The 27,923-nt window shown below is 45.6% G+C and overlaps 3 protein-coding genes across 17 annotated transcripts in view; 2 read left to right on the forward strand and 1 right to left on the reverse strand.

Moving 5' to 3' along the window:
• HSF4 (heat shock transcription factor 4) overlaps positions 1–9,851 on the forward strand; it is a 26,610-nt gene extending 16,759 nt beyond the window's left edge. For both annotated transcript variants that reach the window (XM_051771240.1, XM_051771241.1), the window contains 6 exons: positions 715–839; positions 2,650–2,871; positions 4,121–4,226; positions 5,501–5,566; positions 5,931–6,018; positions 7,195–9,851. In XM_051771240.1, coding sequence (XP_051627200.1) covers positions 715–839; positions 2,650–2,871; positions 4,121–4,226; positions 5,501–5,566; positions 5,931–6,018; positions 7,195–7,391 — 804 coding nt within the window. In that variant the 3' untranslated portion in view covers positions 7,392–9,851. The remainder of the gene's footprint in view (positions 1–714; positions 840–2,649; positions 2,872–4,120; positions 4,227–5,500; positions 5,567–5,930; positions 6,019–7,194) is intronic.
• A 1,005-nt stretch (positions 9,852–10,856) lies between these two features.
• DNAAF1 (dynein axonemal assembly factor 1) lies at positions 10,857–21,786 on the reverse strand. 3 transcript variants are annotated; one of them, XM_051771268.1, is made up of 13 exons: positions 21,511–21,786; positions 20,746–20,871; positions 20,139–20,274; positions 19,202–19,293; positions 18,608–18,829; positions 17,711–17,877; positions 17,332–17,453; positions 16,580–16,794; positions 15,858–16,109; positions 15,169–15,278; positions 13,153–13,221; positions 11,659–12,010; positions 10,857–11,360 (listed from the first exon to the last, which is right to left on the reverse strand). In XM_051771268.1, the coding sequence occupies exons 1-13, from the start codon at positions 21,758–21,760 to the stop codon at positions 11,254–11,256; spliced, it is 2,220 nt and encodes a 739-aa protein (XP_051627228.1). In that variant the 5' UTR covers positions 21,761–21,786; the 3' UTR covers positions 10,857–11,253. The 3 variants fall into 3 exon arrangements, with proteins under 3 accessions (XP_051627228.1, XP_051627227.1, XP_051627229.1); XM_051771267.1 differs by having other exon boundaries at positions 10,860–11,360; positions 11,659–12,013; XM_051771269.1 differs by lacking the exon at positions 20,746–20,871 and having other exon boundaries at positions 10,869–11,360; positions 11,659–12,013.
• On the forward strand, positions 21,753–27,448 carry HSDL1 (hydroxysteroid dehydrogenase like 1). Of its 12 annotated transcripts, none has more exons than XM_051771307.1 (5): positions 21,753–21,840; positions 22,862–23,094; positions 23,718–24,163; positions 25,997–26,224; positions 27,145–27,448. In XM_051771307.1, exons 2-5 carry the CDS (start codon positions 22,875–22,877, stop codon positions 27,238–27,240), a joined length of 990 nt encoding a protein of 329 aa, XP_051627267.1. In that variant the 5' UTR covers positions 21,753–21,840; positions 22,862–22,874; the 3' UTR covers positions 27,241–27,448. The 12 variants fall into 12 exon arrangements, with proteins under 12 accessions (XP_051627267.1, XP_051627276.1, XP_051627270.1 ...); XM_051771316.1 differs by lacking the exon at positions 21,753–21,840 and adding an exon at positions 21,865–21,873; XM_051771310.1 differs by lacking the exon at positions 21,753–21,840 and adding an exon at positions 21,883–21,889.
• The last annotated feature ends 475 nt before the right edge of the window (positions 27,449–27,923 follow it).

The raw sequence follows: 27,923 nt of genomic DNA on the forward strand, positions 1-27,923 counted from the left end.
GGCTTAAAGCAGTAACAGAGATTATGGAGTAAGTAATTTGGCAAGAGTTTGGCAGTGAAAAAGAGGTTTGCAAAGCTGAGTGACATTTATAATTTCTTCAGCTCCCCAGTTTCAGGGATGTCTTTGTGTGTTTGTGCTGCTGTGTTCATGTGGGAGGCTGTGGGAGTGAGGGGGAAAGGTGGACCCTGTAACCAAACTCTCCCTGGTGTTACCCCAGCCTGGTTCACCTCAGGGGAAAAGAGGAAGAACTGTGTTCTGGAAGTGGGTACTATGATCTTTCTGACCAGAGCCAGATTTTTGTAGCTGCTGAGGGATCCCCACCATCCCCCTAACCCACCAGAGTAGACAACAGACACTTCTGTGCTGCAGTTAAAATATGTGGGCTGGCATGAGATACCCATACTGCCCTGTTGGGCTGGGTTGGATCTTTCCCTCCAGAGGAAGCTGAGCAGTCTAGGCAAAATGTCAGACATGGTAAAACCTCCTGGTAGCTGACACTTCAGTCCCAGTGCTTATTTCACACCTGTAACTCTGTGTGGTTGAGGAAAGGTGAGAGGAAATTAAAATGTTGCAGGGCTGGTGAAAGCGTGGTTGGTTTCTGTACAGGGTGGACTCAAGGTCCCAGTGAGTAAACCCCAACAATGTCAGATAGGGCCTTGGACTTGTTCTGGGGCTCAGAAGGATAAATCTGTATGATTTTTGCTTTCCTTTTAGCCATCAACAGAACCTGCCTCTTGCTTAAACAGCCCTGGAATTGCTGGAGGACCCATCATATCTGACGTTACTGAAGCATCACCATCCAACATAATAAATATGCAGCCCCCTCCTGAAAATGACAGGTAAACATGTTTGTGATTAAAAATGGGGAGAGTCAGGTCTGGACACACTCATGCAACTCTTCACAAGAGGTATTTTTCATGGCTGTAATTCTACCAAAGTTTCTGTCTGATACACAGACCTCTGTAGAGATGGTGGGATGAAATACTTTTTCCAGTTTGCAAAGTGGGTCAGATTTTCAGAATTAGAGAGGGGTAATAACAGCATAACTTTCAAAACAAAGTCCTGAGTTTCATGTTGAGAGCTTCCACTCTTTGAGAAATATTCTATGTTTCGTTATATTTTGTCCTCAAGACAGGGGCTGTCTCAGACTTAATCAACTAACTAGATACTAACACTTGTTGGGTTTGTAGAGAGAGAGAAATAATGTTTCCTTTTGGCTTTGGCAGAGAAGAAACAATCAAATTGTACATCTTTCTGCTAATGAGAACAGAAAGGTTGCATCACAACAACTTCCGATTTTTGACAACTTTTCTGTGAAAAGGCCCCAGTAACTTAAGAACTGAATGCAGAGGTATTTTAATGCTTATCTCTTCCTGCCACAGACATGCAGTGTGTTTAGGGCTAGTAGCAGAATAGCTACAGCTATGTCAGTGGAAAGTAAGTAGACAGATGAATCATGGAAACAGTTTCTGAGGCGTAGAGGCGAGACAGTTATACTCTAGAAATTGCCTGTAAATCTGCCACATAATTGAAACCATAGCCATAAAATTAGCTAGGAGCATGCAAAGAGCCTCAGATTAAAATAAAAAAAACAACAAAAAACAACCCTGGAAGCCATTTCTAAAGCAGAAAAACTTTAATATAACCTTCAAGTTACTTATTTCTGCTAATTACTGAGTGCCATCTGGTGGCTCCTGATCTGTGCTGTTGAGGATCTGAGTCAGCCCTGGCCCTCATCAGTTCAGGTGTGGTACTTGCTAAACCCACATGAGCTGCTGGTGGGAGCTGAGAACCCACGAGACCAGCAGATGATCAGAAGGGGCTGTTGAGGAAGGCTCTGCAGTGTCACACACCATCCTGTGTGTGTGACATGGTGCTGTCTCAGCAAAGCAAGTCTGTGAGTGTTGGGTGATAAGAGTTGTCAGAGTGGCTTCCATGCCCTGTGCCTGTTGATCTACGTGCCTTTGTCATTTTGGCTTCAGCTCTGCAGGTTCACAGGGAGCTGTGCAATCTCCTGTCAGTAATGTAGAGTAGACCTGTACATCCAAAATGCTGCTAATAAAAACTTCACTGGTACATGTCCATGTGGGAATAACGTGGAGTGCCTCTCCCACTGGAAGAAGGCAAGACTCCAAACGAGTAGAACTGACTGGACTGTCAGATTGTGATAGCTTCTGTTCCAAGCCCTGGAGAGCCACGAGACCCTGGCCTGTGCCACTGGGATCTCTAGAGTGCTTGCCTGTCCAAACCTAACTCCTGCATGGGAAGGTCTTACTGATCCCACTCCTATCTCTAGGGTGGAGAGTTTTTCAGGAGAACCTCTCTAGCCCAGTGACCCTTTAACCTAACTCTCACCCGAGGAGTGATCAACCCATGGAAGTGCATTTCCCATGTTTGCACAACAATTGAATGGGGCAAATTCATTTTAACTGTGGCTGATGAAGTGACTAAAGATATTTCAGCTGAGCACGTTTCTAGAGCTTGCTGAGAAGAAAACAAGGCTGCTGGTTCCTTTTGCTCGTGGGGGGAGTGAAAGCCCTCCTGGGGCAGTGTGAGGGGAAGTGGAAGCAGCCCCTGTGCCCCTGCCCTGCCCAGCAGCAGGAGCCCGTGCAGAGCTGTGTGAGGTGCTGAGCCCTGTCTCTGGTGCAGGGAGAAGTGCCTGATGCTGATCAAGGAGGAGCCCGTGAGCCCTGGCGTGAAGGGCACGGCCGAGCCCGACGTGCCCCTGCCCGGCTGCCGGGCCTGCCCCGAGCCCCCGGTGCTGCCTGTGGCCATGGTCCAGTCTGTCCTGGAGGGCAAGGGGGGCTGTGCTGCAGCCCCAGGGACCTCCCAGCCACCAGAGAGGAGGGGCAGAAGGGCTCTGCTGGACAGGTGAGGCGAGGAGGGACAGCTGTGGCCCTGCCTGTTCCCATGGCTCTGCCTTCCCACTCGCAGGGTGGGGAAGGGGGGAGTTGGGGAGGGAAGGAGGGAGGGTGACTCCAAGTTGCCAAGTGCAGCCTGGTACCTGTGGCACCTGCTAGAGGAGCCTCAAAGTGCAAGGGACGGCTCCCAGAGCTGGGGAGTCTGTGGGTGACTGCCTGAAGGACCAGCAGAGCTGTCAGAGGATGTGCAGCACAGCCTTGGGAGTGGGAAGAGGGGGATTTGCCCAAGGCCCAGGTGAAAGCTGGAGCCCAGAGCAGCATCTGTGCTGCAGGCTGGCAGGCCACTGGACTGTGCTGCACATCTGCAAGGGGCACCAGCACAGTGCCCCTGGACTCAGCCACAGGGCAGGCTGGGTGAGCCTCTGCTGCAGCTGGGGCTGAAATCCCAACAGCTCTGAAGTCAAGGCTGAGGGCTCAGGAGACCTCACCAGCAGGAGAGCCTGGTGCAGCTTGGTGGATGATGTGGAACTGCAGGTCATTCTTGATGGCAGCTGCAGCACTGTAAGGAGGACTGGGGAGGAATGGTGGGGAACCCAAAACACTCATTAGGGTTATCAGAAAAGCTTCCATTTTCCTTTAGGTCCTTACAGAGAATCAGAATCCTTCTTCTGAATCCACTGGATACTTCAAAACATTTTATTAGAAGCAAAATAATCCTTTTTTAAAGACCTGAGTTTAAGAGACATTTTTTATAGCTTTTGGGGGGATTAAACCCAGCAGGGCCTCACTGTTGCTCCTTTAGCTGAGTATTTCCAGTAAATGCAGCCTGCAGGCTGAATGCCTGCAGCTAAAGGTCACTCCTTTAAAAAGCATCAGTTAACAGTAATTCTTGGACCAGTAAGGATGGCAGTGCAGCCTGTTCTGGTTTCAAGTGCCTCTAAAAGGATTTCCTCTAAGGAAAGGTTTAATTTTCCCAGTCTCAAGGAGGTGCTTACAGACTATCCATCCCCAAACCACGTGTGTCACCCAGGAGAGGGGGAGTCTCACTTGTTTTACCATCAGCCCAGTCTCCTGTGTGCTCTGCTGAGTTGTGCTTCTGGGATTAAACCAAGTTACATGGCATAAACCCAGACTGGCAGTGGGCTCTTGGTTTTCAAAATGAGATTCAAACACCCTGCTGGAAGGCTGCTCAGTCCTGCTTTCTATACATGTCTGTGCAAATGTCCTTTGTGGCAACATGTCCCGTTGTGTTTTCTCAGAACAGATATTTCAGACCCGTTGGAGGGCACTGACTGGAGCCTGGAGGGGCTGCAGCTGCTGCTGAGGAGCCAGCAGTATGGCCTGGAGCCTGCCAGCCTGCTGGATGTGAGTGCTGCTGCTCAGGTGGGGCTGGGTCACAGCTGGGAGGGTCACAGACCATGCTGCTCCTTCCTGTGTGGCATTTTGTCTGCCACATGCTGCCTGTGGAGTCACAGCCCTGTTTCGACCTGCTCACAAGAACTAGCAAGATCTCAGATTAAAGGATGCTTTTTCTTTTTGCACTGAAAATAAACATATTTGAACTTCTCAGAGCACAAAACACGGTGCATTTGGTAAAGAAATCAACAAATGTATGTAAAATAGGTTTAATATGACTCTCTAGCTAGTTTGGTAATTACTTTGTGTGGGTTAGTTTATTTTCTGCATCTTAGATACTCCTAGATAGTGTTTAGCTTTTACTACCTTCCCCTTTCCCCCTTTCCCACGTTCAGGGAAGTGTGGCCAATGTCAAATTCTCTCTCTGCTGAGGCATTTGTCTGTCTCAGTTCTCAGGTCACCTCTCCTTAGAAATGGATGGTGGCTTTTTCTTGGCTATACATGCAGAAATAGGAAGGTTTGTTTATTCTCTACTGTACATAAAGTTAGTGTATGAAAGGTTTTTGCCAATAATCAAATAACTCTGTAAGGAAAGAATCTGTATGTCAAAGATATGCTCCCTTGAGGAGGTGCTTCAGATTAAGCTTTCATGGATAAATAGGAATGAAAAATCATTTAAAAATCAATCTTATTCTCTTCAAGTCATTTCCCAAGTGCCTGTGATTGATTTTGACTTTACAGGGAGCATTTCTAATGGGCTGCTCTATCACTGGCTCTGTTGGTTCCTGTTTCTTGTTTCTCATTAGGAAATGTTTCTCATTTTCCTGTTACCCACACACGTCTCTCTCTGTGCAACTAACGTCACGAGAGTGAGAATGAATCATGGAACTGTGCCCCAGATCAACAGCTCCTTTTCCCAGACTGCTCAGACTGACTGCCATGGAAGCAATGATGCAACAGGAACCTGCCCTCTGCTACTGAGTTTTGGAATGCTTTTAAAGCCCACATGGCTCTGGAGGTGTCCTAGAGCAGTGAAAAAGGGCTTTAAGTTGCATGTGCAGTGACACAAAGAGCTGCCCTGGTCTGTGACACCTCTGTGGCACCCGTGTCTGTGCTGTCCCTCCAGGCAGCAGCAGGGCCTGGGGGTCTCACAAGTGCCCCCTTAGCCCAGCACACAGGAGCCTTTGCCTGTAGCTTCCCTTGGTGCAGGGCTGCAACCCTCCAGCAGACAGTGGAGGACCATTCCACCCTTCAGAGCCCTAACTGTGTTTGTCTCCCAGCAGGTCTTTAATCCCAATTTATCTCTGAGTGAGTGGAATATGACTGAAATGGAGGCCAGCCTGTCCCCGGTGAGTATTTCTGAGATATGAAAATGATAATCACAGAGGCACAGAATGGCCTGGGTTTGGAAGGGACCTGAGCCAGCCACGGGACACCAGCCTGGCCACCTCGGGTGACATGAGCCACGTCAGCCAGTGCTCCAGGGGGGATTGCACCTCCTGCAGCCTCTCCTGCAGGCAGATCTGCCCTGGAGCCCTGGATCTGGGGGTTTGGGAGGTGCAGTGAGTGGGGGACAGGCAGGGCAGGAGGGTGGCTGCTGTTCCTGGGAGGTGTTGGGAGCGTGATGAAGCACCGATGCTCCCAGTGGCCTAGTTCTAACGAGCTCCCCGTCTTTGTATGATTGTACATTGTAGTTTATATTTTTGCATCAAGATGCAGCGACTCACAGTGGATCTGGAGAAGAATGCAACTGAGCTGCCCCCAAAAGTGTTCAACCCCCCGTTTAACAGCACCTGCCCAGGTAGGAGCAGCAGCTGGGAAAGGGATGTCCCTGAGGTGCTCACAGTGGCAGCAGTGGATACCACGGCCAGCACTGACTGTTTGCCAGGGGAGTTGTTATTTTACTTCCAGACCATGGTTGTTATTTTATTCCATGATTGCCAGTCAGCAGTGTTGCCACAGCAGCTGCTGAGCCAGTTACTGCACAGTGGGGAAGGTGTGAGGGATAAACTGAGGTGTAAATGGAATTGAACTGCCCCCATTTCTGCCATGGGTCCTCTCCAGGTCTGTCAAGCATCTGCTTTCTCTGCCTGTTCGTGGCCACCTCAGGGCACTGTGGTGATCTCCGTGGGTGGGGTGGTAAGAGCTGCACAGGTCCTGGGTTTGCTCTGGCTCCTGCTGCACAGGAGGTGCCCTGGAAGCTGCTGGCAGCCAGAGGCAAAGGCTGTGTCTCTGTTTCTCCAGACCTTTGAGCAAACCTCAGGGGAACTGTCCAGCTGATCTCCCACTCACTGACTGATGAAGTGTGTCACTGACCTTAGACATGAATCTAGAAGTGTTTTCCTGGTCATGAAATAGTGATATATTATTATTTTCATGTGTATTCAGCTGGGATAGACTTGAAAGAGAAGTTTTTGTGAGCTCTGGTTGGTGCTGTAGCCACTTTTTGATTTATTGCATGTTGTTCAAGGACTTCCAACCTCAGCATTTTGCATGAGCATCTCAAAGGCATTAAAAAAAAAAGCCCAGCTACACCAGGGAGAGTCCTTGAGCATCCCCTGTTTGCAAAGCCTTTGTGGCCCATGCAGTGGTGGGATGCTGGAATAATGGGACAACTGACAGAGGTCTCCTTCTACAAAGAGGAGGAAAGCCAGAGAGTTCTTAGTGAAGGAGAAGAGAAGCTGCTCTCATCCACTCCCCAGTGTCTCCAACCATTTGGTCATCCCTCTTTCACTTCTTGGGAGGCATCTCAGCATCCAGGCAGAACCCACCTGGTGACCTGCAGAGATTCCCATGGATCTTAACAGGCTTTAAGTGAGTCCAGGTGTGACTCAAGTGTTTCCAAGTGATTTTTGCCTGGCATGAGGCTCCTCACTGCTGTTGCAATGAGGATTTGTCACTTTTCAGTTGTACATAATAAAGTTGGGTAACTTGCCCTGCAGAAGCTGAGTTTTCTCCTGTGTGTTTGCATTCCCAGGGAAGGATGTCATCCTGGAAAGTGCCCAGCAGTTCCTCCTCGACCGTCAGTCCATCTTTGGAAACGACTTCCTCAGCTTGCCTGAGAGCTCATCCCTTTATGTTCCACCTGAAAATGTGGCTTCCTACCTGTCCTCTGTGGGGGTCCAGGGGGACATCCCTTTAAACCTGAGCTCTTCAACAGACAACAGCCAGTGATTTTGCTTCCAAGAACCAACATCTCCCTCCCACCCATCCAAGCATCCACAGGTTTGAATGTAAAGAAACCAAAGTGACTCAGAAACCCACTAGAGAGTTTCTTTTTGTGCCCTTTTTTTGGAGTAGATGGAAATGGTTGGTAGCTGTTGCGTTGCTCTCCCTGCACCTGGTTTTCAGTGTTTTTGAAAACAAAATACTGTTTCTGGTGCTTGCTCCTAGGGGGAGTGAAAACTTGGCAGGATTTTTTTTTTCTTGAAAATGCTTTTAGAAATTTCAAAACTTCTAACAAAATTTAAGTGAAAAGTAGCTTGAAAGTCCATCTGGGACTTCATAAAATAGTGATCCTGACTAGTGTCTGCTACGGCAAACTGTGGGATTTTACAGGGGCAGCACAGATTAGCTAAGATGCCTGACCCTTCTCCATGCTCTTCTTGAAATAGGAAAATAATCTAATGCTCTACAAATATTTTTTTATCCATTTTCTGGGTTTGATAGGATGCACCTGTGCCTCTCCCTTGTCCTCCTAGGGTGAGTAGGAAACAGATCTCTCAGGGTGTGCAGAAGATAATTTTCTGAGTGACCCCCCAGGACGTGTCTCTGGCTCTCAGGGGAGCCACAGACCATCACAGGCCACAAAACATCCCACGCTGAGTTGAGAGCATTTGTTGCTTGGGATTTGTTTTGCCCCAAATTTCTTTTCTCTTAGATAAAGGCAGGGCACTCCATACTTAAAAACATAAAAAAGGGATAGACTCTTCTGCACACGCAGTTTTTCATGTGCAGAGGGGGCTGAGGGAGCACACTCTGGGGTTTGGTGCTGGCTAAGTATTCCATGTCCAGTCCAATGGTTTTTTTCCCTTGGCTTTGACCTGTTCTATTTCCTCTGAAGATGTGCCCGTTGGTTTATTGATGTATAAAATCTGATTAAAGAGTTCAATTGATTGGATCCCCCTTTTAGAAGGACTCTCAGCTGCTCAGTGTAGGAGAGAAGCAGAAGGGTTAGTCCACCATGTCCCACAAACTTTTCTTCTGTCCTTTGTGCATCTGAGACCAGCCTCAAAGGCTGAACTAATCTTCCCCTTCCATGTGGTTTCTGACGACTGAGTTTCTCAACAAAGCAGAGCTTTGTTTTTTATGCTGTAGTTCTAATGAGAACATATTATTTATCTCAATATCCTCTACCTGAGTTGCTTTTCCTTAGGAAAGCTACTCAAATGCAGTAGAACAGATCCAGGAAATTCAATTAACTCAGGCCTCCTAAGGGCTTAGACAGGGAGGTGTAAGCTGTGCCAGTGTCATCTGAAGAAATGCTCTGTCCCCTTTCATTGCCATGACAGCTCTTGGTTATAAACCAGATTTCTGAGCATCTTGGTCAAGCAGCATCCACACCAAAATGCAGTCAACCAATCAGATGAGTGCAGGCTCAAAATGACAATAAGATGAGCATGTTTTAAATGGACCTTCCTGTCACAGCCCTTTCCTCCATCCATTTATCATTATGTGAACAGATGTGTTAGTTCAGAAACGTTCACTTTTGAGCACATTTTCCCCCAGCTGACTCCTGTGTGCTGGGAGCTCTGTCACTGCCTCGGTGGTGCAGTCTGTGCAGGAGCAGGGTGTGAGAGCTTCTGAATTAATCCCAACCACTGTTTTTGTGTTCAGGACTAAGGGAAAATTCTGGCAGCCCCCATTGGCCTGGTATTTAGATGATGTGCTTGAGTGTATCCTGGAAAAGGTTTTCCTTTTCAAGGGATTTGTGCTCAGAAAGTTCACCTAGATCAGCCCATTTGCCACTATTTTGCCATTTCCAGCGATGGAAAGTCGTTGAGTTGCACTCTGGTTAATTCTTTTCTCATAGATAATTGAAGGCTGTCTGGTGTCTGCTGACACCCAGCAGTGTGTGTTCAAGATTCACATCCTTCTCTGAGCTCCCACACTCTCGGCTGCTGAAATGTTAACACTGAATGTATTGATCCAACAAGGTATTGAAGCACATGCTTAACCTCAAGCTCCTGAAGCCTTTTTCCGAAGCCTGTGGCATGCTTGAGGTTGGGTGTGGGTTCAGTGCCCTCCTGGTTGGGCTGAGCAATGACCCACTCGGGGAGCTGCCTGTGCAGGGCCGGCTCAGCTCGGCCCAGGGCCCGACACCGTCCCGGGCCGCGGCTCCGTGCAGGGGCAGCCTGAGCTCGTGGGGAGCAGCCTCTCGGGGGGGTCCTTGGGGTTTTCTTTAGGCTTTTTGCTCTACTATAAACATGGGATTGGAGCTTGGCAGGGAGAGAGGAACCTCCAGAAGAGAACTTGGGAGCCACTCCTGTGAAGAGCCAAGCTCGTGTTCCTCGGCTTTTCACACTGTTGATTTTACTCGAAGGTGACGTGCTGAGACTGCGTTTTGCACTATGCTGTACATTTGTAAAGTTTTACAGAAAACACTAATTAAACATGTTTCCTTTTTCTCATTTAGTCCTGCTTTGGCATTTCTCTCACTCCTTTCGCCAACCCCTCACTCCTTTTCTCCTTCCCAGATGCAAACCTCCTGTAAGATTCAGGGATTTACCTGTGAGCTCAAACAGGCCCTGCTGGTGGGTTGTGGTCACTGTGAACACACAGGACCTGGAGACACCTCACGTGTGAAATGTGGCAAAGTAAACACAGCTCAGAAAGCTGCTGAATTCTCCAAACTAAAATGCTGGTCAGGGTGGGTATATCTGTATATACCCACAGTAAAGGAATCTGTAGTTCTTGAAACCACTTGCTGCCTTTTTTTTTTTATGTATCCTGGTTTTCTTGCTTTCAGTGATAATAGAGCTCAAACTTCACTCTTGGATTACTTTTTTAAAATCTTTTGTTTACAAACATAATATAGTCCCTCCTTGTTTCTAGTATAGGAGGAGGGTACTAGGACAGGCACTAAAACACAGCACAGAAAATGCACAACCCAAAGCCCTCAAAGTGGTCCTTATCCAGCTTCCAGAAAAGGAAGCAGCTACTTTTTAGGAGGAAGCTCCCACAGGTTGCTGGCAGCATTTGCAGCTTTCTGAAGGGCAGATTCCTTTGCTGGTGCTTTCAGACAAGCCTGTTCTCCACAGGCCCTTGGCTCACCCTCCCCCCTGTCCTGCAGCCCAAGGATTTTACCAGCATGTTTTAATCCATGGAAAGTGGAAAATGGCTGAAATTTAAAGCAATTGTGTTGTCTTCCCTGAGGGCTTTTACAATTACTTTGTGTCACTGTGAGATCCAGTTCTCTTGCCACCAGGTGGCACCTAAGCCCAGCTAACTGGAAATACAGCTTTTCAACAAGCCCTGGGTAATATTTTATTTCTCTAAATCTGCACATCTACAAGACCTGTTCAATTCTATTTATCACGAATTATTAAGTGTTTATAGAAACATGAAAAAAGACACTCACCTGAATTTGAGCAGGGCTTAGTGAAGTGAGGTCACTCAGAGCTGAGGCCATTGCTGCTGTGGTGGTGGTTGTGTCACAAAAACATTGTCAGCCCTTGATGATGAGGCCACTCTCACAGGGTGTGGTTACAAGCAGAATCTTTATTTGATTCAAATGACAGATACATGTTACATTTTGCTTTGAAACTACATCTGTATTGAAACCCTGAGATATAAACATTTAACTAAGTAATTTCTAGAAGGATGCAAAGGCACAAAGAACAGGAGGATGGAATTTAACCTCAGAACAGCAGTTTGCAAAGCAGTGAACAGCCCCTGCCCTGCAGAGCCTGGGCCAGGGGGTTTGTGTGTCACCGGGTGGTGCCAGTTCCAAGTGATGGTCCCACTGCTGGGCTCCATCCTTTGGGATGGTCCCATGCACACAGATCCAGATTTGGTCCCTTTTTTTCCAAAGGGATTAATCCAATCCACTCTCAGTGTCCTTGTCCCCTGGTGCTCTGTGAGGACACCCTTCACCCTCAGCCAGGCCCTCCATCACTGGAGCTTCTCCATCACTGCCAGCCCCTGTTAAAAGCACAGAGGTAACACACAGATAAAAATCACTTGGTGGTCTTTAATGCTGAAAAAAGAAACGTAGAGCCCAATTTTTTAAAACCATTTCAATGAAACTCAGCAAGAAATCCTCTGTAGAAAAAGAGAAAATACCATTTTAATTCCTAATTTATTAGGATTCCCACACAAATAAAAGGAAGAGGTGATTGTAACTAGCAATCTTCAATGAGAGCTGAACAGACCCTTACTTTTAGTGTGCATGTGCCACCCACCTTTTCCTCTGTGATCAGTAATGTCACTGTAATCTTACCATCCTCTTCCCATGGGCTTGGGTCATCTGGCTGATGGCAGACTGGTGACAACAGCAGATGGTCCTTGGGCTCAGTGACTACCTCTTGTATCAAGGGTTTCAAGGGGGCTGCTTTTTTATCTTTGATCTCCAGGTGTCTTTCTGAATTAGCAGGCTCTGTAAAGAAGCTTTCAAGAAGGGGTCTTAAGTGCTCCTCCTCTTCATGCTCTTTATGGCTCTTACATGCATTTGAAAAAATTGCTGTTGGAACTTCTTCTACTGATTTCTCAAACGTGCTTTTATTGTTTTCCTCTAATGCAGAATCGCTGTCATTTGTCACTTCAGAAATTATTTCAATCTTTGGGTGATAGTCCTGCTGTAAAGGTAGAAAACATAATTGAAAATCTATTATTCTTAGATATAAAAGCTAAAGGATGGGTAACTATCACTTGGATCCATGTAACAGTTGCCAGCTTCGATGTGGTGTTCTCCCAAAACGTAGGGAAGATGTGCTTCCCCCCCAGCCCTGCTGCTGTATGGATGGCTCTCAGGTTAACTATTCCTCAGGCTTCAGTGACCAACTGACCATAAACCAGCAACAGTTCATAAAAAGCCCTATTTCAGCAATTCAGCAGTGTGTGGGCTGCATTGGATTACTTTACTCCAAACCTGACTAACATCTTCATTTGTCTTCAGCTGAGAGCTGAGCACCCTTTGCAGCATGACAGCTGCTAACACAGACTCCTTCAGTAATCCTTTCTTCCCTTCCCTTGCCATCTTTTAATTGGAGGCTTTGTTGGCCAAGACATTTTGCAATGCTGCTGTGAGTCTGTGACCAAAAGAGAAAATAAATTCCATGCCTCGTGCTGACTGTCAGAAAAGTTACCTTGGAGAGACTTGTAAGAACATGTCCTGTACCAGCCCCTGTCTCCAGCAAGGCCAGGATGATTCTCTGATTAGCAGGAGAGCCAAAACTGTGCTTTTAGTCTTTGGTGCCTTCTTTTTGCCCCTTCTGTTTCTGCTTATAGGCTTTTGCCTAAAAGATTAGCTTGAGCAAAGCAAAGTGCTAATGTGCATGAGGACTGGCCTGCAGTGGAGCAGAGGAGGGTCAATCTCTGTGTTTTCAGCTGAAATGTCAGATTTTATTCAGTAGCAGGTGCTTTGTTCTCTCTATTCAGTCCTTTGCAGCATAGTAGTACTGGTAAAGTGTATTTTAAGAGTAATCTTCATTATAACATTACATACTACTAAGAAATTAAACTTATGTAACTGGTGCATTACTTGATCTTAGGTTTTCATTCTCCTATTTTTGCTATAGAATAATATAAAAATCAAATTAAAAAAAAAGATTTACAAGTGGATATGATCTGCTGAAATCATCCATTTTAGTTTATAAATGCATAACTGATTGCACCTCCCAACCCAGCATTTCACAACTTAGATTATCCTCACTTTGCAAAACATTTGTGAATGTGTTTAGGCAAGCTTCATTACTGGAATTGATACAAATGTTACCTTCTGAACAAAGATTTCATCTTCTGGGGGAAATTCAGTTACATCTACATCTTCTAAATCAGGCAGTTCCTGAAGACAATGACAGATCATGAATTAGCTACTGTAACCCCTGAAGGAGGACACCTCTGCTCCCTGGGAACCTTCTCCAGGGCAGTGCTCAGGGTGTGAGGCCAGGCCAGCAGTGCCCCCGTCCTCCTCTCACAGCTGGGGCCAGTGCAGCATGGCCTGCAGTGACACAGCTTTACAAAACCAGCATTCAACAAGTACAACTTCAGATCTGAGACTAATGTTAGTGGGTGGAATTTGGAGTCAGCAGGGAGGTGAAGTAGCTGTTATTGCTGCAATCATCAGGGTGCACCTGCAGACCAAACCAAAATCACTCACTAAAAGTCCTCCTGGTTTAGGTACATGGAATGTGGGTCAAACACTGCCGAGGCCTGTGCAGCAACAGGAGCTTGTTTCTGCTTGACACAGGGATGTCACAACCACCACATTGCAAATCCTTCCACTCTCCTCCCTTATCTCACTCCCCAGACCATCCACAGTCGGGACCCGAACCAGGACAGCTGTGCAGCTCCAGAGCTCCTCACCAGCCCTTCCCAGCCATCCCCTGCCATGGCAGCACTCCGGCTCCTTGGAATGTCTGCAGCGATGTGAGTACAGGAGGGGGTCTGCTGGGAGAAGCTCTTGCTGTTACTGAACCTGGCTGGAGAACAAAGTAGCAAAGGACACTGAAATGTGCATTAGTGTGTGATCTGGGTTTGGCTTTTCTCCTGCAGAATTAAAATAGTCCCTGTTTAAGATCTAAAGAAACCCCAGGGGTGCATGATGAACAGTTCTTTATGTCACAGTTTGTGCAAAGGAGCTTCCTATGGTGCCACTGAGCATCAGGGGAAAACCAAACACTGAACTGATGAGTTCCTCACATCGTGGGTACCTACAGTATCACCACATATTTAAAGCCTTTATTTCAGACCCTGCAAGATCTGCTTTTAAAGATAGTATTGTGTATGCTTTGAATTGCTGCCAGTTCTCTCCACTGTGTTTTTTAAACCCATTATTAAAGACAGCCAAGCAGGAGGAGACAGCAGCAAACCCTCTACTGAAGCAGTGGGTTGAGCCCTTGGAGAACATGGAATTTTTTCCTGGGAGATTGAGAGCATGGCAAAGATATGAGACTTTTCTGGCAGTAGTTAAGCATGGCACTGTAAGGTATCAAAGAGTATATGAAGTGCTCTGGGAAATGGTAAGGCCAGAAGTTTGTTCTTGCTGGTTGTGTGACAGTGTGACACTGTCAGTGCAGCAGCAGTGTCCTTGTCAGGACACACTGAACAGTTCTGCTCTGAAGGGAGGGTGTATTTCTCAGTGGTATCCATGTCCTGCCCAGGGTTAAGTGTGGTAAACATGTTTAAAGGTAGCAGTCTTAGATAATACAGGACCATATTCCAAATGTCAATTACTTACTATATACCTGAATAATGCAAATCCTGCTTTTCTTGGAAATAGACCTCCAAGTTCTATTTTGAGAATTAATTTACAATACCTGATACTGGTAGATAACATTGACAATGATGGGGTTGCTATTTCTTCCTTATGCTTTTTTTGCAATAGTTCACATTTTCAACTGCATATTTCATTTGAGTCTTGCTTAAGAGGACCAATGTATCTACTAGATTCTTTTTGATATGATTTGTTTTTAAATGAGAGCCCTCATTAGCTTCTCCAGAGAAATCAAAGAGATAGAAGGTCAACTTCAGGTGATTTATAGGACAAAATCACTTGTAGGACAAAACTTTTAAGGACAAAATAAACTTTGGAAGCAGTGGTAAATTCTTTATATATGCTACATGGACAGAATGAATACCTCTGCAACTTTACCTTTTGGGTTCCTTTTACTTATCCTAATAGTAGAGCTCTCTTAAGAACCTGGGCATACTGGCCAGGATGCTACAGGAATTACCTTGGAGAAGACAATACCCACATGTAAACTTCTCAAAATCTCAGTCCAATACATACATCAAGATAAAGTTTCTCCAGTGTCTCCACTTTGAACTGCTCCATTCCAGCATATTCATCCCCTTCAGGAAGCAGGGCCTTGTCAGTGGCTGCCTCCTGTCTTGGCAGATCTAAAGAACAAACAACAGTCAGTTGGAGAGAGCTAACTGAATAAAACAATGTCTACATTGCAAGAGCAAGCACTGCAGAACCAAACTGCTGGGGACTGACCACCACTGCAGAACTCACAGCTGAATCCAGCACTTGGTCTTTCCAGCACATTCTTGGTCTCTCATATCTTATAGTGTATAAATTCATATTTTCAATTGGCAATAATGTATTCCACAATCTATAAAGCATTCTTCCATGTGTGAGGGCACAAACCCACCTCTGGAGGGATGACCAGCCTCTGCTGGCAGACAGACTGCACAGTGGCACCAAGGGAAGCCTGTCCTGTCACTAAACCTGGCATCTTTGAGAAGTGCAGTTCCACCCTTAAGCTGCAGAAGTTGCAGGTTAAGCCCTCAGAATTTTTTTTATTTGTTGTATTTAAAGAATATTTTATCCAGTATTGCTTGATTTTCCCTAGTCACTGTGGAAATCTAATGGAATGTTCTTATCTATGAATCAGCAGAGGCTGCTCTAAGGCAGAGTTTGGCTCATCATCTCTGCACCCTCAGTTTGCTTTGGTTCCTCACTGGGTACGTTACCATCTGTCTCCTGGTTGAGATTTGCACATTTGTAAAAGTCTGGTTCCTGCACATCCTCTTGAACTCCAGCAGGAATATTTCCAGATGTGTTATTTTCCCTATTTGGTAGAAGTGTTATCACTTCATCACTAACATCAAAACCTTCATCTTTAAATTTCTCAGTCTTCTCTTGAGCTTCTTCCTCTTCTGATATATTTGAAGGCTTTGATGTATTAGAATTTCCATCACCATCTTTTGAATTTGCAGGTGCTCCTACAGAAGAAACAAGTTCATTAAAATTCCTAAGTCAATCTATCACTGCTCATTCTAAATATCCAAACATTACTACACTGGCCTAAAATATGCAGCAAAAGCTCCTACTTTGTTTGAGCAGCTATTTGTGGATGAGTAGTCCTCCCAAGACTGCAGCAATGTTGTGGGATTTCCCATCTCAACTCCCCAGCAAATAAAGTTCCCAGGCAAAAAAAAATCATCTAGAGAAAACACTGTAGTAAACAATTGGCTGGTCCTTATAGTTAACTTTGAAAAGACACAAGTGACTACATATTTAAATATATGCTTGAGGACTTTGATGAATCAGCAACAAGTGCTGGTTGTCCTCTCCTTTGTGCAATTCACTTGCTTGCAGAACAAATTTTACTTGTTAGTCAACCCAAAGAATATCAGATAAAAGATTCAAACTGAAGTGATTACAGACAGCTTCCAAAACTGTAAGCACAAACCTTCTAGGATATCTGTTGCATCTCCATTTCCACATGTTGCACTTGTATCTCCTTCTTCCATGCACTTTTGTCTTTTATTTTCCTCTGCTTTTTGCCTCATTGCTGCTAACGCATCAATGCTATCTTGGATTTTTTTTCTCTCTCTGGTTTCCCATTTTTCCCTTTCTACTTTCTCAGCTTCAAGCCCTCCAACAGCCCAGGCTTCTGCACAGGCTCTAATGAAAACACAAAAGCTCACTGTAATACAGCTACAAAAGCCCATCTTTGCAATGACAGAGAAATTTAAAATAGCTTGAAAGAGCACAAAATAGAAAAAAAAGCATTTAGCAGTGACAATCCCTTATGCAACAGGGATGAACGTGTATCTCATCTTGTATGTGGAACTGAAACAAAAAAATAAAGCTAGCCAAATGCTGGGGATCACAGCCCCAGAGACTGGGCTGGGCTTGGCTTGGCTCTTCCAGACACCCGCTCAGATTCTGCTGAAATCTGGATTTGCCTCTGCTCTACAGACTTGGCCTAAGAGCATTCTGCTCAAGAATTCTTTTGTGAAAAAACAGATTGCTTTTTTCTAGGAATGTTAGATGTAGAAGTCTGCAATACAATACTCTTGTCCTCTAAGTCATCCACCTTCAATAAATTATACTGGTCAGTCTTCCTTTCCTTCCATGACAATTTTGACAAAAAGTGTGTGAGTGATCATTAGCATTTGATCTTTATTGCTGTGTAATGAAGAAGGCTGTGTTTCTTACCTATCCTTTGGGAAAACTGGTCTGTCATCCAGATATGTTAGTTGTTTTAGTCGAACAATAAGTGTTTTTCTATAATTAGCAATTTTCCTTATCACCTCGTTTCCCATCAAATTCAGCACGTGCTAGAGAAACAAGGGGAACCATTTTTAAAGTTGAGTAGCAAAAAAACCCTAATCTGGATATGCACTTTCCCTGTCATTTCAAAAACAAGAGGTGAATAAAACACCCTTAGTGTTAGAGATAATCAACAAGAAATAAAACAATGGTTAATAATGTTTCTTTTAAACCAGTATCTGTTGTGCACTGAACTCCCCAACCAAACCACTCCATGGGGCTCACCCACACACAGGACAGGAACCCTGAGCTGTGTTTGCCTTACCAGGTTAGGCATGGTCTCCAGAATAGTTACAATACTTGGATCACTGAGGCAGTTGTGGGAAAGATCCAGAACAGAAATGCTGGGGCACTCCTGCAGGTGCTGGATGTCCTCCACTGTCCTCAGCTTGTTGTGAGCAATCTGCAGAGTCTGCAGGACTTTCAGACAAGCTGCAGGACAACAAGGACAAGGAGAGGAAAGGTAAGAGTTGTTGCTTCACAGAGGGGTTCCTGGAGCAAGTAAAAAACTGCATTGTCAAACTAATTGTTTGTATTGGATTTGGAGATTTTTTTGAAATTTGTTATTCTGCTATATGCACTTTTTGGCTAGGCCTCCAAAGCTGCTTTCTTCACCCTGGGAGAAACAGCTGTTTGGTTTTGGGATAGTGGTTGTCCTTCATTCACATTTCAAACTAATTAGTTACACACGTTTCAAAATTTTCCAATGTATGCAAGTGGTAATGTAGGGGAATTGTTTTTATTTTCTGCTGAAGACAGAATAAATCTTTTAGCAGACATAAGAGATTCATTAATTGTGTCTGCAACTGCCAAAGCACATCTTAACTATAAAGTAAATAGTGAAAACTGGATTGTCAGCCTGTCTGCAGCACAGATAAGACTGAGATGGTACTAAGAAGTGAGGAAAAAAATACCTAATTATCCTAGGTATCCACGTGAAGTAGTTCCTACGTATTTTCTCTTTTTTCATCGATTTAATTTGCAAAATACATAGGTTTGACTCCTCAACAGAAGCCCTGTGGACTTTGGTATGGGATATTGTGCAAAATTCTATCATGAATAAAATTATCCCTTGAAACTAGTGCCACTGATAACAGCTTAGTCAGAGCTTAGGAACGTGGGCTTGGCCAAGGTTACAACACACTGTACCAACAGTTCTTACAGAGATTCTCAATGGTCTTAATGTAGTTGTTACTGATGTTGAGGGAATCCAGCTTCTGTAAGGGCTCAAGGTTTTCAATCTTCTCAATCAAATTGAGCTGCAAGTAGAGGCAGCGCAGCTCTGTCTGCGCCTGCAGGTTCTCGATCTTCCTCAGGCCGTTGCACTGCAGCCACAGACACTTCAGCCCCGTGTACTCCTCCAGGTTCTCCAGCCGGTCAAACCCTGCAACAAAACCTCTTTGTACAAGCACATTTAAGGAAAAAAACATATCTTTTCCTCTGAATGCAACCCAGACCAGTATTTTAAGACATTTCTCATAGGCTATTGTTTTAGGAAAAAAACCCAAAAATGTGTCCCTTGATTCCTACTGATCCCTTGAATGACTACACAAAGTGAATTAGATGTATAATCAGGTTATTTTTCTACCTTCATATTGAGACATTTTGTTTCCCAATTCCAGTATTATATAAAATTAACTTATGTTTTTAATTTAAAAGAATGACTAGATATCTTACTTTAGTGAGCCATGAAATAGCTTCTCTGCTAAAATGCTACTTGGAATGATAAATCTAAACAGTCATGTCCACATCTTACCTTTATAATGCAAGTAAAGTGTATCATTTAAGTAGGGAGTCCAGTATAACTTCTGCTGTTTACAGATGTCCAGCAGAGTCTTTTTTGTCATTCTAAAATAATAACAGGAAGCAGAAGCAAAACAAAAAATGTATTTCAGTGCACATTCTGAAATCTTTTGCTTCCTTACAGATTCCAATGCAACACAATTAATAGTTCTTTCATGCAACAGAAATAGTTACAGCTTTCAAAACTATATTCCAAATTAAAAAAGCAGTAGGTTTTTTTAGAGTGGCTTCTCATTTCTACCTGTTTTAAGTGAGTTACCAGACCCTTCTGCTAAAAAACAGAGAGTACGTAGGAAAATGGGTAGGGAATCAGAGAGTCCATCTTCCTGGAAAAGAGCAGTGTGATTCTATGTCAGCTTCTCCTTCCTTCCTCTCCAATCCTTTCCTCTGTTCCTTGTTGCTTTGGTACAGGACCTTGGGTGGCACAGCCACTATGCAACATTTTTCTCAGACAAAAAAATCAGTAGCTCTCAGCCCAACATTTTAATGAAATGCTGACTCTGAAATAGCACTCAAGAAAGTTTTACTTTCCAGCTGTGGCTGGCTGGGAATGCCACGAGGAATTAACACAATGCCTTGTCTGAACTGATGCTGAGAAATGGTCAAATCTACTGGCAAATGACTCCCACAAGAGTTTGCACAATTTTCTCCAGATCCACTAAATAGACTACCTCATGTAGTTAGAATGTAGTTTGCTACTGTGGCCATAAAAACCCCAAACATCTGTACAGATGCTGGAGATATCACTAATTCCTGATTCATTGATTATTCTTAAGTTCATCTGCAAAATTGTTCTCCAGAGTTAAGATAACATGCAGAGCAGCAAAACTCCCACTGACTTCAGTGGTGCCAAGATTTAAATAAAACACATCCACAAGCAATGCATTTACCTTACAGAGCCCCTCTTTTCTGCTGTCCTTTGACTGGATGAGCTGGTCACAGACTCGTGATCAACACCTGATTTTTGTTCATTCTGCTGGTCTGCTCTGGACATACAGTTGACAGCTTTCTCTTGAGTTTTAACATCTTTGTAAGTAAGAAAAGGAGATGCAATTTAACAGCAAGGGTGGGGAAAATGTGTCATGTTGCCAATTACTTTAGAGAAATATTGAAGAGCACTTGAATGTGAATTTCAGGAAGAGGAGGGTTTTAACCAAGATTTTTGCTGACAATTTTAATGAAACTTAATGTTTTTAGAAGACAAAGTACTAAAATAAGTAGTAGCAAATTTATCTGCTGAAATCTGCATTTATTTTTTTTTTTAGATGTAGAAGTCAGGTAATACCCACTACTCTTAAGATTATTATAACGTGCAGTGACAACAAAGTACTGGCATCAATGTTCTTATGGTCTTAGACATCTACTGTGTATTACAATTAATTAACACTAATTTGCATTTAACAAGACTCTTAACTCTGCATGTAGAGAGACTACAGTAATGGTGTATCTGAGTCATCCCAAGCACTGTCTGTTAGCTTAGCTCTTCTACAGATTTACCCTTTTGCACTCCTTGGAAGGTGTCTGCAGAGCTACACTCATTCACGCTGTCTTTATGCTGCCTTTGATTAACTGCAACTTCAATATTCTTCTCTTCAGAATCTTGCTCTGGACCTTCTAGTTGCACTTGTAGTCGCACATTTAAAAAGAGACAGTACAAACAACATGATTGTACCAGCTCATTTAAATATGACTGTAATTGAAACATAATAATAGGACTTATTTAATAGGACGAGAGGCAACGGGCAGAAACTGATGCACAGAAGTTCCACCTGAACGTGAGGAAGAACTTCCCTGCTGTGGGGGTGACCATGCACCGGGACAGACTGCCCAGGGAGGGTGTGGGGTCTCCCTCTCTGGAGATATTCCAGAACCTCTGGATGCAATGCTGTGCCATGAGCCCTGGGATGGCCCTGCTCGAGCGGGGTGTTGGGCCAGATGGTCCCAACCACTGGGGTCGCTTCCAGTGTGACCCATTCTGCAATCTGTGGTGTGTGATTTAGAGGTCAGGCCAGCTGTGTGATCACAATACAGGAAAAAGTACCTCTCCGGCAAGAGGAAAGTAAAGAAACAGAGGTAATGGTAAAAAAAGGGACAGGCAGGTAGCAATTGATCACGCCTCAGTTATGGCAGGATTTCCAGTGACTTTGCTGGGAGAAAGCACAGCCTCGCATGGCATCCAGGTGAGTAGTTAACAGACGATGTCAGCGCATTGTGTTGGCCAGAGTGTCCCGAGCTGTCCTGGCGAGCCAGCCCGGGGCTCACCTGTGCTGCCAGCGCTGCCCTCACGCTCTGAGGGGGCAGCTCTGGCTGTGGGGTCGCCCGGCGGCGCCTCTGCCGCCTCTGGCGCTGTGACCTCCCCTCCGCCGCCGGCCCGCTCTGCGGCGGGCGCTTCCATTCTCACAGCCCCCGAGTCAGCACCGGACTCACGGCCTGACTTTTGCGGACGAGACGCCCGCAGGTCCCGGCAGGGAGCGCGGCCCGGCCCCGCCGCCACTGCCCGCACCGTCGCCATGGCGACCGCGCGCGACGGCCCACAAGGCGGTGCGGCCGCTCCCGGCGGCCCCGCGCGGCGGCGGGGAGGGAACGGCCCGGGTGAGGGGGGACCGGGGTGAGGGAACGGCCCGGGTGAGGGGGGACCGGGGTGAGGGAACGGTCCGGGTGAGGGGGGACCGGGGTGAGGGGGGACCGGGGTGAGGGAACGGTCCGGGGTGAGGGACCGGGTGAGGGAACGGCCCGGGTGAGGGGGGACCGGGGTGAGGGAACGGCCCGGGTGAGGGGGGACCGGGGTGAGGGGGGACAGGTACAGAGGGTGAGGGGGAACCGGCCCGAGGGTGACAGGGAACCGGCCCGAGGGTGACAGGGGACCGCCGGGGCACGGCCGGGCTGCGGGGCCCCTCCGAAACAGCCCGGGCCGCGGAGGGGCCCGTACGGGTCCGTCAGGGCTGCGCGGGCGGGCGCGCTCGGCCCCGCTGTCCCTGCTGCGTGTGTGGCGGCCCGGGGGATCGGGCCCGGCCCGGGGATCGGGCCCGGCTCGGGCGGCGGTGGCCGAGCTTTGTGCTTGGTTTGAAATTGTATCTCCCGGTAAAAGGCGTGAGGGCTCGGCAGGCGCGGTGTGCGGTGTGGCCGATGCGCCGCACCGCGCCCTGGTTCGGGGGCGGCGGGAGATGCGGTGGGAATGAAGTTCTGCCTCAGGGCTTGCGTTCTCTCCCGTGTAGCTTTTCGGCCTTGAAAGAGCCCGTTGTTTCTTTGCGTCTCAGCTCTGTCCTGCTGATCATCCTTGCCTCTCTTACAGGAAGTTCTTCATCTTCCAAAATTAGTTTTGACATGTTGGGCTTCTCCTGCTTGAATAGTTTTGTTTGCGGTGTTGTTGATCAGTGTCATTGCAGTATAACTGATTAATAACTAAACCCTAGAACAAGGGCTAAACAGTACCTATATCAGTGAGGATGATGGTAGGTGATACCCAAGTTTTAGCAGGCTGACTTGTGGGTTTTCTGTATCAAAACAGTGATCAGACTGTAACATGCTGAATCTCAAAGGTTATCCATTCAGTCTGAAAAGTTTACATGGCCCAAGAGCCGGTTGTAATTGCCTGTATCTCTCTTTTTTCCAGGCTTGTGATCACCATGGCAGCAGTGGATCATTTCTCCCTCTTGTACAGGGAAATCAGTCGTTCCTGCAGTTTCTACATGGAAGCCCTGGCTCTTGTTGGAGCCTGGTACACAGTCAGAAAGTGTGTGTCTCTGGCGTGTGGCACTTACAGCATGCTGCGGCTGCACGTCATCCCCAGGCTGGGCGGGGAGGTTGATCTTGTCAGGCAGTATGGACAATGGGCTGTGGTCACTGGTAAGAGAGGAAGTGTCATATCTGCCTATATTTATGTGACATACTGTGCCAGTACTGTGAGACTTATAGCTTGTGCTGCTGGGTGAGATTTATGTCACAACCTGGGGCCTGTATTACCTCTGGTTGCAGCTTAATCTGCTCGAGTGGCAGTTGCTCATTGCCTTACTAGATTCAGTTCCTCAGGATATGGACAAGCTAAGTGATTTGACTGACTGCTGAGAAGGAGTTACAGCAATTTTCCCTCAAAATTTACAGGGTACACCATGAACACCTGCAAGTGTAGACAGAGATGCAGACGAGATCCTTTTTTGCTATGGTGTTTTCATATGTGCTCTAGTCCTTCAATACAGTTCGAGTCCTGTACCTCTGACATCTCTGCCTGTCATTAAGGTTCTGCTTTGAGCTCTCTCTTGTCATAGAAACTATAAAACTTGTGTGAGGGGGATTGCAGAAGGTGGCTACTGACAATGTTGTCTTTAATGTTGTGGCTTTGAAATCAACATCTTCAGCGCCACATGATCTCAGAAAAGAGACTAGAGCTATAATTGAAAGAACTGTCAAAGAGAAGGCTGGGGTTGCTCTGTTTCTCACCTTGTTCATCCTGTTGTTGTTCTCCCTGGCAGGCAGCACGGATGGCATCGGGAAGGCGTACGCCCAAGAACTGGCAAAGCGGGGAGTCAACATCATCCTGGTCAGCAGGAACAAGGAGAAGCTGGAGGCCGTGTCCAGGAGCATAGCTGAGACCTACAACGTGGAGACAGAGTTCATTGTAGCTGATTTCAGCAAGGGGCGTGAGCCTTACCCAGCCATTAAGGAGGCTCTGAAAGACAGAGAAATTGGGATTTTGGTGAATAATGTGGGAATGTTTGCTGGCTACGCGAACTATTATACTGATCTGTCTGAGGATATGCTGTGGGACACAATCCATACCAATATTGCCTCTGCTAACATGATGACACATATTGTGCTGCCGGGTATGGTAAAGAAGAAGAAAGGGGCAATTGTGAACATTTCTTCTGTATTCTGTAGTCAGCCAACACCACTGGTAACAACCTATGGAGCCTCTAAAGTAAGTTGGGGTGTAATTAATGGTATGCACTGGAAAGTACATTATAGTTTGGTTGTGGTATGGGTTTTTTTAAACACTTGCAGCAAGGATATCAAAGTACTTGAAGGTTTTCTAGGGATTTGTTTAAATATTGGTGGTGAATGATATATGTATTATGCAGTAAACTCTTCATCCTCACCAGTGCTGGGCTTTGAACCAAAGTCAATACTCTTTGATTTTGTGTGAACTGTGGCTTAACAGTAATTCTGGGAGAAATGTTGCCTTTCTCAGATGCACAAAGCAGAGTGGCAGAATTTAATCTCTCATTCAGCTGAACTGTGCAGACGTAGCTCAAGTCTCTTACACACCAGTATTTGGTAGCTAGAGGGGCTGTACTCGTGCTCAAGCCACCATTGTGACAAGGGCTGTGGCCAAATCAGGCCAGTGCTTCACCTGACACCAAGGGGTGGAAGGCTTTTTACACCATTGTACCACATGTACAGTGAGCCAGTTGTGTAAGGGAGAGCATTGGCATGATCCACATCACTGGATCTGCTTCTTATTGGCCTTTTCCCTTATCTGGCTCAAAACCCAACTTGTTTCTAAACAAAAATTGGTTTGTTGTGGTCATTCTCTGGTCCTTACACCCTCTGTACCTGGGCTGTTACCATGCAGCAAAGCACCCACTGCTTTTGCAAATTGTTTGAGCCACTAACCATTAACATTTCAGTCTCTACACCAAGGTGTAAAATTCTTTACGTAAGATTTTCTTCAGTGTGGAAACTGGCTTAGGATTCCCATTTCTGTGCAGAGTATCTGCCTCCTTGATTATGCTAAGTGTGTGTAGAACTGCACTCTGAACTAAGACAATTAAAAAGCTTGAATGAAAAAGAAGGAACAAACCCAAATATACCAGAGTTTCTTTATTTAACTGGCATCATTAATGCAGTTCCTAGATCAGCAATCCAGTCTTAAGCCCGGCCTGGGAACACAGAAGGGAGAACAAGCTGCTCTAGTGTTCTCAGCCTCTTTGTGCATTAACAATGCACAGTATTTGAAGTGATTGCTTTAGTTTTCCTGAATCACTTGTAAGAGCATTTGTACAAGGTGCTTTCCCGGCAAACTGTTGGGAAAGCCTTTTGTGAGGCCATTTGGGAGCAGAAACATGTTTGCTCACAGGCTGCTCTTTCAAGTGCCCGTTCTCAGGGGTAGTGGCTGTGTGACAGGGCAGGAGCAGCAGCCTGGCATCAGTGGTGCTGCCCTGATAAGGCTGAGCCAGGCTCCTTCTGTCTGATTCCAGCAGTCCCAGTTACCAGTCTTGTGCTTTTTTTTTGCTATTCTGTAAAAGTAAAATGAGCTAAAGGAGGTAACACAGGTACACATAAACAAATTAGTAATTTTGCATAAGGGAGTCCCTGGAAGTAACTAACCTGCCTTCTGGGGAAGGCAGTTGAATGCAAAATTCCCCTGTAAATGTATTAAAGAATGAGACTTTTTTTTGGCCTTCTAACTGGGCATAGCTGGCTTTAATGCCTCCGAACACCCCAAAGGTGTTTGTTTGAGATGAAATAAACGTTTCTGTGCTGTTTTTAAGCAGAAATTGTCAGATTTTGTTAAGCAGCACTTTGTCCTGCAAGTTAGTGTACTGTGGCAGGTTTATAGCAAACAAATAACACATAGAAACACACTTAAAAGTGCATATTTTTATAGTGTTTATTCAAGTTTTTATTTATTGAGCTGATTTATGAAGTATGTTACAACTTTTCTGTAATTTTAATAAGACTCTGCCCTGACATTTCATTGTTTGGGAAAAAAAAAAGAAAAATAAAGATGTCTCTGCTTTTGTCTTTCTAGATCTACTTGGACTATTTCAGTAGAGCAATACATTATGAGTATGCCTCAAAAGGAATTTTTGTTCAAAGTCTAACCCCAAGTACAATTGCTACAAACATGGTAGCATTCAACAGCTGGTTGAACAAGAGATCTTTCTTGTTTCCTTCTGCTGAGGAATATGCAAGTCATGCTATTTCTACTCTTGGGTTATCCACAAGGACCTCTGGTTTCTGGAAGCATGAATTACTGGTAATGGAATTCATTCAACTATTTCATGTGGAAATATTCATTCAACTATTTGTCACGTAGAAATAAATCAAATTTTTACTTTCTTAGGAGTCTCAATCAAAACTCTGCTAATATTCTGAAAAAGTGCCATGTGTATTGTAGGACTTCAGGGCATTGTGCCATGTTTTCTAACTAGTTCTGCTTTAGAAAATTATGCTTGGGCATGCTTATTTTTAAGATGGGAGAGTGAATCCAATTCCCACTTGAAATGTGCTGCAAAAATGGAAAAGTGACAAGTTTTTATTAATTGGCACAGAGTATCTCATTTCACTTGGGGTGTTGCTGACTGGCCAACTGTCTTCTGTGAACAGAAACAGCTTTTTTCAGTCTTAAAGTATTGAGCATATTTCTGCATCGGGGAAGAGTGGGTAGGGAGGATGCATTAATAGCAGGGAAAAACCCCATACTTTTGTTCTAATTTATCTGGAAGCAGGTTCTCCATTTGTTAGGGTTTTCATTTTTGGGGGGCAGATTGTTTTATGCACATTGGTCACATCTCATGTATCCTGCCTACTGATTTCCTGTGCCATGAGGTTGATAGAAGGAAGTGAAGAAGTGGGGTTTAGTCCAAAGGGAATAAAAGAGATGGGAAGAATTCTGGCAAGATGTGGCAATTAAAGCCAAGTGGACAGTACTGCTGTTGGGAACTTGTCCAAACTGCTTTAGGATTTATTTGCAGAACTTTACTGTTCAGCTGTGGGTGCTCCTTCCAAAACGGCTAAATAGCTTAACTTCCAAGGGCTGGAATTTAAGGCTTAGTTGCTGATGCTCAAGCAGGTTTTGCCTTGCTTTGGTAGTGATTTGAGCAGCAGTTGAATGGAATGTGTCCTAACGTGTCCCTCCCTGTCCCTGTGCTCTGTTCCCCGTGTGCCTCTCCACAGTTCGCGCTGGCCGAGCGCCTGCCGGAGTGGATGTGGGCACGGCTCGCCCTGTACCTCGGCGGGATCGTACGCCGGCAAGCTCTGCACCCCAAGTGAAACAGGGGCACCCACATGTCCTGTGTGACGCGTGCTCAGTGATCAGACTCTGATCGGTGCTGCAGAGACGTGTAATGAACCTCGGAGGACTTCCTGTAACTTACCCAGACCTTGTTAAACAAGCTATGTAACCTAGACAGCAGGAGTCTGGATCCTTTCTGTATCCTTGTATTAAACAGCTCCTCTGGTGCTTTCCTCTGCAACAAAATGCTGATGTTCTTGGTGTTAATCTCTGTTCACTTTCTCATTGAGGTAGCTGGGCAGGAGCAGGTACAGTTTTATTTCTGACAGTAAGTGACCGTCTCTCACATGATGTCCATTTATAAAGCTGACAGAATTTTAGAATCCTTCAAATCCCCCTGAAACCGCGCTGTTCAAAAAGACAATCCCAGTCGACTGTAAGAAGTTGTGAAGACAGGGAGCAGGCTGGGGGGAACAGGGGCAGGGACCCACGACAGGGGTTTGCCTGCACCAACCAAACCCCACCTCAGCTGGCCCTGAACACCTCGTGCTTTGTGCAGTATAAAACTAGGGGTTGTGTGGCCAACAGTGACTTAGGCTCGTTTACAAAGGGGAGTTAAACACAAGTAACTTTAGCAAGGCCTTAAATGAACCTTGAGACAGGTGAAGCTGGAGGATATTTCTATCCCCGTCTCTGGTACTACCCACGTGTTCCTTGAGCT

This window comes from Manacus candei, unplaced genomic scaffold (genome assembly GCF_025592945.1).
Source record: "Manacus candei isolate 608988 ecotype Guabito, Panama unplaced genomic scaffold, ASM2559294v1 h1tg000131l, whole genome shotgun sequence".
Classification (NCBI taxonomy): Eukaryota; Metazoa; Chordata; class Aves; order Passeriformes; family Pipridae; genus Manacus; species Manacus candei.